Consider the following 10,707-nt stretch of genomic DNA (forward strand, 5'->3'; position numbering starts at 1 on the left):
ATGGGCAGTTTCTACCATCTCTGTGGTCATCTTGATGGATATGGGAATCCGGAGGCAATGTAGCAATTGTCTCATGTATACTGACAACCACTTAATCCTGAAACAAACAAATATTATATGTTAGAGATACAGTTATATTATGTAATTGGAGACAAGACTCTCACATACAGACAAATCTGTTATTAGCACACACGTTACTTCCCACACTAAATAAGGATATGACACATAAAACCACATATGTGGACGTACTCACTCGTAACTTAACAAAAGTTCAGAGGCCTTCCAAATGCTGCCTTCAGAAATCACATATACACATGACAAAGCAAACCGCAACCCCACATCATTGTCTTAACAAACAAGTCCATAAGATGAAACACCACAAAACCCAACATACTGGTCATATGAGACTCCATACTGAGAAAGGGGTCCATTCCTGTCATGGTATTAGAAACCCAAAAGACTTGGAGAAATTAAAAAGAGACACAGATGTCTCCCTCAAAAGGCTGGATAAGGAGAATGTTATTGTTAACTGTGTGTCAGGTGCTAGAATCCATCAGATCACACAAGCCCTCAAATTACTCAGTCACAAGTACAGGCAATGTGGGTTTGAATAGTCTGAAATGTACCCCTGTGGCCTATATGAAGACAGACATGATTGAGCTCTCAGATTGCTTGTTACAGGAAGGTATGAGCCTAGCCTTGAGCAGCATTCTACCCTCACCAAGGATGATGTCACAATACAAACAAAATAAAAGAATGATTTTAACAGTTTGCTTATCATCTCCTGTCAGTCCAAGCGGATCCAGTATCTGTCAGCCTGAGAGGACATGTTTGACAGGTCATGCTGTTTTTCCAGAGATGGTCTGCATCTAGGCTTTTGGATACTGGCAAAGACATTAGCCAAACCTATTGCACCTTTTTTAGGCAGTGTCAAAAATAACAATCACCCAATATAACCAACTCTTCTCTGGTACTGCTGCTCAATGCTAGGAGTCTATACAAGAAACTTCACTCCCTGGAAACACTCCTTACCTTGGAAGATGCTGACATCTGTACAGTCACTGAGACATGGTTCAAAGCCATGGAAAGCACCCCAGCTGTGCAGGGCTACAACACCTTCCATACATTCAGATCATATACTGAGCAAGAAAGAACCAACGGAGGAGGAATATCCATCTTCATAAAGAATAAGTACGCCTCAAGACTAGTCAAACAGTACGACTGTCTCAAGCTACTCCATGTCCAATTAACCACATGCAAAACCCCCTAGCACATCATCACTAGCTATAGGTCCCACACCATTAACCAGGAGAAGCATACCACATATCTCGACTTACTGGAGTGATTTAGCATGCAGCTTTTATATTGGTAAAGCTAATAGAACATAGACAGAATGTATTTCAGAGCATCTTTCAGATATATGGAGCAGTGTTCTTACAAATTCTGCAGCTAAACATGTGAATGAGAATGGTGCAAGGCATGAATTTCACTTTATAGTGGTTCAGAAGGTCACCCTGAGTAAGAGAGGAGGTAATATTAATAAGACAGAGGTAGTTGAATATAAATGGATAGAGAGATTTCAGGCTGATAAACCTTCATTTTTGAATGCAATGGCAAGTATTAAACCTATTCTTAAACTAAGGCAGATGAAATTATAAATGTAGTTACATTTTTTTTAAATATATTCTTGTATAATGCCATCAACAAATGTATTACAATATATTAAAATGTTTTAGAATTTTTAGGAATATGTTCATATATGATATGTTTTTATGTATATTTATAGTATTGTCTTTAGGTGCATATATCTCTACCTTAACTAGCTTAGTGATTGGTTGACTTGTTCTTATGACTATACAAGAAAAATGGATGCATGTGAACTGGTTTTATACACTGAAGAAGGGTTATCCCTAAAGCTCTGCTTGTTCATAGGCTAATGGCCCTGGGGCCTTTACAAGCCTAGCCATAGGATTACCCTGGCATAGTGTCACCTGACCTTAGTTCCCAGTGCCTCTGTCGAGTAGAGCCACTGGAGTGATCCCCTGTATGAATTTTCTATTTTCCATCCACTCATCAAGATTTCTCTTGAGGAGGGCCAGTGAGGTGCTCCGCTTGACATATATGGGAAGTCTATTCCATAGCGTGGGCAGTCTCTGGGTTATGAACCTGTCCCTCCAGCATGTTCTGTTAATTGTGGTAATGAGGCTGAGGTCTCTGAAGCATGTGGTATGGAGAGACTGGGATTTCTTTAGATGTAGCATTTCTAACAGAGTTGAGTCAGACATGGCTTTGTAAGTCAAGCAGAGATCTCCTCTAAGTAGGCGATATGAGACAGAGAAGAGTTGGAATTTTTTAAGTCTGTCCATATAGGACAAGTGTTTAAGGCCTAGGATCCTCTTTGTGAGGTACTTTTGTGGCCTCTCCAGTTGTTGCAGGTGTCTAGTGAGGTACATGCCAAATGGGGCATTGTACTCAATGATTGGCCTAATGAGGGAAGAGTAGAGGGAGACAATGACCTCTTTCTTCCTGGATGTAGAACCCTTAGTAATGACATGTGCCACATAGAAGGACTTACTGACCACAGTGGCAATGTGGTGATCAAAAGAGAGGTTGCTGTCAACCTGTGTTCCCATTTCTTTATAACACCTTCTGTGTTCAGTGGACTACCATCAATGCAGTAATTCATAGGAACCAGGTTTTTCCCAAAGGGGGTGACAACACATTTTTTGACATTGAGCTTAAGGCCATGGCTCTAACACCAGTCGTTGGTCTCAGTGAGGCCATTCTGTAGGATATCAACATCACTTGGGGAGTTAATAATAGCTCCCAACTTGCAATTGTCTGTGAACTTTGTCAGTCAGAATCCCTTTGTGTTGGCCTGGATGTCAGAGAAGTAGATACCAAACAGGAGAGGACCCAGGACCGAACCCTGTGGGACTCCACTCATGACTTTGAATCAGCTACTTTCACACTGTGAGTTTTATCTGTGAGCCAGTTTGCAACCCACCTAGTGATAAAGGGGTTGATGCCTAGCTTAGTGAGTTTTTCTAGGATTCCTGAGTGGGAAATGGTATCAAAAGCCTTGTCCAGATCAAGATAGGCTGTATGAACCACCTTGCCTTCATCCACAGCTCTGGTGTCTGACTCAAAGAAGTTGACCAAGTTGAGCAGGCATGATCTACCCTTCACAAAACCAAACTGTGTGGGATCCAGAATTTGGAGACTCCCTACATCCTTGTTTATTAGGTCCACGAAGATGCATTGCATAGCTTTGCATATCATGCTCTTCAGGCTATTGGAGTGATAGTTGACAGGGTCTGTAGTCAGTCCTCCCTTGTGGAGAGAGATGACTGTAGCAGTGCACCATTCGGTAGGGACAAAGCCTGAGGTGAGGTTGTGATTGAACAGGGCATATAGGTGAGGTGCCAGTTCACACTGTAGTTCATGTAGAACACAGCCATGGTATTGTCAGGTCCCATAGAAGCTGTATTCTTGCCCTTGGACAGTATTGTTTTAACCTGTGCAGCAGTAATACTGGGTGCCTGGCAATCTACTGGATATTGTGATTGGTCTTTTGGGGGGGGTAAAGTTGGCACTGAATCTGTCAGCAGTTATACTGGCAATATCTGTTGGCTCTGTATAGGAGGTACCATTGTGCAGTAGCTCAGAGCAAATCTGGGTATTGCCGTGGAAATTCTTTACATAACTATAGAGGTTTTTGTGGTTGCCTTTACTATCTGCTGCAATTCTGTTTTCATAGCTAGCTTTAGAGGATTTGATGAGGGATCTCAACTTTTTGTTGAGGCTGATATGGAAGATTTTCCATTCTTGGGACTTCACCTTATTCCGTATCAGTTTCCTCCTTCTGTTGTAGAGTCTGTTTATGGCAGGGGACCACCAGATTGGCTTCTTTTTTTGGAAGAGAGCATCTTGGTTCTATTGGGTATGGCGAGATCTATGCATTTGTGTAAGTAGTGTATGATTCGGCAGTCATACAACTATTCTCCATTTGCATGGGTGCCATGAAGTTAGCCACCTCTGTTTTTAGGAGCCCAAAGTTAGCTTTGGAGAAGTTTTTCATGGTGGTTACCTTTGCAGGGGAGGGGGAAGGGATGTGGATTTCCAAGGTAATTAGTTTGTGGTTGGAGCTAACCAGGGAGGAGCTGACTAATGGTGTAGAGCAAAGGTCACCAATGTTAGTTATGACCAGGTCACGGATGTTGCTAACTCTAGTGGGGGTAAGAACAAGCTGGTGCAGGGCATTGGAATTAATGCACTCCAGGAAACATTGGGCAAGTGCATTGGTACATGAGTAGTGTTCCCAGTTAATGGAGGGGTAGTTGAAGTCACCTAGTAATAGAGTGTTAGGTTGGATCCTAATATTTTCCAGGGTGCTTAGGAACGTGGAGTGTGAGTCTTGGGACATGGTTGGGAACCTATAGCAAGCTATGACCTGAATCACTGTCTTACCCAATGTTAGCTGCACCCGAAGTGTCTCTAATGCATTATATTGGGCTACCTGTGTGGAGGTGTGTGCATCCTTTATGAATATAGAAACACCAATGCCTTTGGAGCTTCAGTCCAAGTTAAATTTTTGGCGAACGAGATCCAGTGTGCTTTGTTTTTCTTTTGTAAATCGCTGTAGTTCACTGTTGACCTCTGTTTTGCAGTCCTGTTTCTTTTGGTTGTTAGGCTGATAGTGATTACAGGTAGGATCAAATGAACTAAAAGCTCTTGCTTAACCCAGGAATACACCCATTCCTCCAGAACAAATTGACAGTCTGGGTTATGGTAAGAAAACCATCCTGCAAGGTTGTGGGAGAAGAGCGATAAATAAATAAAAATAGAAATATGCAAGTATCTCATAAATAGTGGACTCTCACTTACTTCCAGCATTTACACAGGATTATCTCCAGATGTACATAAAGACATAGAGCACAGATAAAGCTGATACTAAATGACGTGATAAAGATAATAAGGATATGGTTCTGACACTGCATGGATTACATAACTATTTCTAATGCAAACAGGAAGCAGAGGAATGTAATCTTCAAAGTACCTTAGACATGAAGGAGTTCAATAAAGGGCAAGGCCTACATACTGCCTAGTAAGCCAGGTATGCAAATGTATCAGCATAGGTGATGGTAAGTACAGTTTCCTCCAACTGACTGTGCACCTCAGGACTTTCTTGACCTTTGTTGCTGCTGTCTTGAATTACTCCTGAATCTCTTTAGGAATGACCTGAACTTCAAGATTCTTTGCCTAATCTGTCCTTTCCAACTGCAGATGATCTGAAGTAGTTGTGTATTACCAGCAACTTATTTTCAATGAAATCTTTTCAGGTTCCTTCAGAACCTAACACCCCCATCTGTTCCACTGCTCTGATCTTGGTTTTTGTATCTTCTCAAAACAGATTTCTCTAGCTCTCCATTGCCATAATGATGGAATACATGAATACAGTGAGCAGCACCAACTCATGAGATAACACCTTCTCCCGCTCTCTTTCCCCAGATTGCGCTCCAAATGATATTTCCTGACAGCCATATTTCTTTCCTTCTTTAGTCATAAAAGAGGAAAGCACGGGATACAGTTTCTTTTCTAATTCTTAGCAGGAAGTAACTAAGCATTTTTTAACAAATAGTTAATAGGAAGCATCGTACAAAATTCGCAAGTATGAAAAACATACATTTATGACATGAGGGAAAAACTGATTCAAAGTCAAAGATAGATTTACATGAGCAGACAGCAAATACACTGCTTCCAACAGTAAGATGGAAGGGATGTGCATAGTGAGTACACATTAAATCAGAGATTTTGAAACTCTGAAGCATTCCCTTTACTTCAAAGTACAGGAATCTCAGTATATAAATAACAGAAGTGTGGGTTATGAGCCGGGGGGGTGTATTTCCAGATTAATTGTACTACTTCGATAGTTGCACAAAGGTGTGGTTTCAAACTTATGATGTTTGCACTAATAAGAAATCTGAGGAGTGCTGAATTTGCTACAAAGTTGTTTTGAGTACTGGAAGAGACTTGTGATGGGGCTTACATTTCTCTTATAAAAACAGTGAACTATGATTTTTAACACAAAAAAATATATTTTACTTCTTATAACACAGAAATTAGTAAAATAATTTAAGACAAAATTTGTGTTTGTGTGTATGCTTGCATGTTTGAAATGTCGATTCGGTCAGAAATATGACTTTCCAAGATGAGTAACTTTTGTATTTTGTTTCAAGTCTGATACTTCATTAAGGTGTACTGAGCACAGAAATGTCTGTTTTATACATGACTAAGGCCGACTTCTGGAATTACATCATAATAGATGAGAACACATAGTATACCAATAGGATATCTATTAAACAACACTAACCAAGAATTTTTAAACAAATTTCATTTTATTAACAAAGAAGAAGTGCTTTCTCACAATTTCAAGCATTTAGATGCAACACTTAATATCATTTCTTTTATAAAATACAAATGAATAGGTATCAGGAATAAAAAATACTCAACTAATAGTATAAATCTTTCAGTTCCATAATTAAAACTGATTTCAAACTACAACATTCATTTAAACCAGGTAATAAGGTAACATTCAAACGATCAATCCCATTGTACTCAATATTGCTCTTATAAACTTAGAAAGTTGCTAGAATAACAGGATTTGAGTTAGCATGCATTTTCTGAAGGTTATGAAGACTAGATCAAATGAATGTCATTATTTATTGATATCAGTCCTCAGTAACTATCCAGAAAACTACAAATTCTGTATGCATTCTTATATCCCTCCTCTCACACACTCCATCATAACTTGTACCATATTGTACTTAAATATAGATTTTTGTAAGTTTTGTTTTAAATGGTTGAAAAAGCACTTTGGATTGTGAAAAAGTACTTGTACTTTGTTAATAAAATATATCCTTATTCTACTTTGCCCCTTGTTACAATTTATTGTCTTGGATTTTCATTTTTGTGCTCCTCCAGGATTTATCTCTTTTGCCATTGAATTTTAGAAATTCAGAAAAACATATTGACAACAAGCATTTAGTAAAGAGTATACACAAATGGTACATAGAAAGAAACAAGGTGATCTTGGACTGATTTTGTGAATCGAGGCTAGCTCCATGTTCCATTCTAGTAGTCCTGTTGACACTCATGTATGTTGTGTGCGTGTTTGGGTATACTGTGTTAAAGGATGCAGGCCCTTATTACTCACACTACTTTGCGTTCCTCTGTAGCTGTGCATGCTGAAGATCCACTGCTTGTATGAGGGGATATACCGTGCCAAAGAACAGCAGCAAGAGTTACGAGAGCATGTGGTCAAGTTTCACGAGTGTGTTGAGGAGATGGAACTGTACTGCGGGATGTGTGGTGAATCCATTGGCGACAAAAATAACCAGCTACAAGCATTGCCTTGCTCACATGTCTTCCATCTTAAGTAAGTCTTTTACCAGATGCAATGCAAAGCACTGGATATTAGCAGTTGGTTGTACTTTTAACAGTCATTTTGCAACTACCCTGCATATGTGTATTTGAATGAGAAAGGGGAATCAGGGTTATGACCCCTCCATTACCTTAGGAAGCAGTTAGTAATACTCCAAAGCAACACTACTTTACTTCTGCCTGACCCATTTTGAGAGTTGAAATGACATCCTTGTGTGGTTGGTGTCTAAAGAGGAGTGAAACAGCCCTGATAGCTTTTCTATCTAACTTACCAGAACTATTACACTCTTTAGCAGTGGACATTAATGTCTAAAGCAGAGAACTGCTGTAGTATTACCAGACTATATGCTAGCATCCACAGCTGATTTAAGGGGCTACTAATGTGGTTAATGCCCCCAAAAAGCAAATAAAATACTCCACTGTTGCATGTAACTAACCAATTAGAATGAGTAAAAGTATTGTATATGTATAAAATGAACCCAAGTGTGGACAGCAGGGGTGGCAGCGTTACTTAAAAGAAAAGGAAAAATGTTTTCCAACTTTGTAGTAAAATGTACTTTTCAGAGTTGAAATGGTTTTACTTGTTTTTGATAATTATGGTTATGTTTGCATAAAATTACTGCATAATTTCTTACTTGCTGTCATATTTATACACCACTTTGGATTTTGAAAAAAAAAAATGTTTAAATAAAATTGTGATCCACGCGCAGTATACCTCTCAGCCTCTTAGCACAAGAAATCTGGACAAAGCCTTAACTAATGGGGGGGGGGGGTCAAAGGCCCAAAAATAGGGACAAATGTTAAATATTACTCTTATAAACTTAGAAAGTCGCTAGAATAACAGGATTTGAGTTAGCATGCATTTTCTGAAGTTTATGAAGACTGTAGGTCAAATGAATGCCATTATTTATTGACATCAATCCTCAGCAACTATTCAGAAAACTACAAATTTTATGAGGAACAGAACAAAATATGAGAGAAAAATCTGGACATTCTGCAAAAATCTGGACAATTAAGAGGTATGATGAGCAGGGTTGTTTCCTCTCCCCCTTTGTGGGTCATGTTGTAGCAGTGGGAAGTAGGTGCAACACAATCTGAAACACACTGACTATTTGGCTGTAGCTGAGGTCTAGCTTACAATCCCTAGCACTGCCACTGCAATGGACTGCATGTGTTTCATATAATGTCTGTTAATGTCTACTGAGCAAAGTAAGGGAATAGGAAATAGGGTCGCATTCCTGTCTGTCTCAAAGCCACCACAAAGGGTACAGCCATAATCCAACCCATCAAGAGAAAGTGCAACTCAATACATTATTTATTTTCTATGTAGTTGAGAAATTATCCACTTTGTGGAAAGACACATCAGCAGGGAAGGCATATGTCACTAGCCCATTTATTGTTGGCCTTTCCATTCTTCATAATCAAGCTCTTTGTTCATATTTTCATCCAATAATTCCTACAAGGGATGACCAAGGCTCTATTACCCTTTGGAGTGAACTGCCATCAATGAGCATTTCTTTTATTTTTAATTTTATTCCCTATACTTTATCCCATCCTACACCTGATGTACGATATCAGCATACACAGAATCTACAGAAAAAAACTAGTACATTTATTTCTGTGTCTGGAAGAAATGAATCCCCTATTCTCTGACATGGGTCACATCCCTTCCAGAAAACCCCTTTCCTCCCTGCTGGGGCAGAAAAAAATGAAAAAAATGCTAATCATGCCCATGCTCCTGCCCAGCCCGCTCTTCAGGGACAGCATCCACATTCAGCCCACGTGTCCTGTGCCACAATCATGGCGGCATTCATTAGCAACATACAGCCAACCACATTGGTAAAATGATACTGTCATATCATGCTACACATATATATATATATATATATATATATATATATATATATATATATATATATATAAAGGTAATTAACTGATGTGTGGAAACTTTATTTTTGTTGCATCAGCATCTAGTGAGTACACAAGACAGCAAAGGGTGAAAAAAGCACTATCTGTGTGAGAGGGTGTGTGCATACATGTGTGCATGCATGTACATGTCTTTCTGTGTTTGACAGAGAAAAACTGAAATAGTAAAAATGAATTGGCGAATAGAAGATGGATAGAGTTGAAAACTCTGCATGGGATGCAGTTGATGATGGAAGGGAGGACTGAATAATATAGAATAGGACACAGAAGGGGTATGATACTGCATGAAGTTTTTCAGCCTTTCCATCAGGTTAAATGTTAAATATTTCTGTTTCTACACAGATGTTTGCAGACTAATGGTACCAGAGGCTGTCCAAACTGTCGACGATCATCAGTCAAGCCAGGGTTCGTGTGAGCAGTGGAGATTATGCCTTTCTGGTTTACAAGTTCTCTTTCCATTGAAGGATTCTATGAGTTCTGGTGGTAGAAAATGTGGATGAATTGTGAACACACATTCTTGGATATTAGTACTGGTGCTTTGGGGAAAGAGGTGCTATTTGGAAAGGAAATATATCCCCACTGGGAGATGACATTTGCAAAAAATGCTGCTGATGGCAAAAGGCTGCCCACATTTTCCTCCTCCTTCATATTACATGCATTTAAAATGAAAGGTTCGAGTCCCATCTGAGGACAAACCAAGGCAAGAATGCCACTTCCATAAAACACAAATGTGAGACCTGCACCACAGACAGAATAAATATTGGTAGTTTCACACAATGTTTAGGCAACATATCTCTAGGTTACAAATACTAACAATATTTTGGGAAAATTTAAGCAAGCAAAGATTCTAGAGTGAAATGATGTAAAACGTCAGGTAAGCACCACTCTTCTGATGTAGCTGTAATGAGAAGACATTCCCAAAATGCATAGCATAACTACATATGTCTGGTGTCTTTGGACGTATGGATAAAGTAACTGAGCACTCATCTTCAGAACCCCACATAATTCATGCCTTCCAACCATCAAATTTACTGTGACTGATTTTTTTAATCATGCTTTATGTTCTATTTTTTTTCTCTGTACAAAATGAAAATTGAGTTTGTGTATGTTTTGTTTAGCTTGTGTCACTTATGACCAGGCCAATTTGTATGTTTATCAGGGAACCCTGAATGGAGTCTTCTACAGCACTGTATAATTCATGTGCTGTTTCTGAACAAGGAACATAATCGGTGGGATGTTTCTTCCAATCACCTTAAGCTGCAGTTAGATGTTATTAGTCATTCAGTTCTATATTGCTTGTCTCAAGCCAGGAGTTTTGTACACCAAACACTGTAATAC

At 39.2% G+C, this 10,707-nt stretch overlaps 1 protein-coding gene across 1 annotated transcript in view; it reads left to right on the forward strand.

Annotated features, from left to right (window-relative positions):
- Positions 1-10,707, forward strand: part of RAPSN (receptor associated protein of the synapse) — a 318,527-nt gene that overhangs the window by 307,439 nt on the left and 381 nt on the right. The window contains 2 exon segments of the mRNA XM_044082863.1: positions 7,239-7,438; positions 9,712-10,707. The exon segment at positions 9,712-10,707 is cut by the window's right edge and continues 381 nt beyond it. Coding sequence (XP_043938798.1) covers positions 7,239-7,438; positions 9,712-9,784 — 273 coding nt within the window. The 3' untranslated portion in view covers positions 9,785-10,707.

The sequence above is a fragment of the Protopterus annectens genome, chromosome 9.part0 (genome assembly GCF_019279795.1).
Source record: "Protopterus annectens isolate FY-2018-M chromosome 9.part0, PAN1.0, whole genome shotgun sequence".
Classification (NCBI taxonomy): domain Eukaryota; kingdom Metazoa; phylum Chordata; order Ceratodontiformes; family Protopteridae; genus Protopterus; species Protopterus annectens.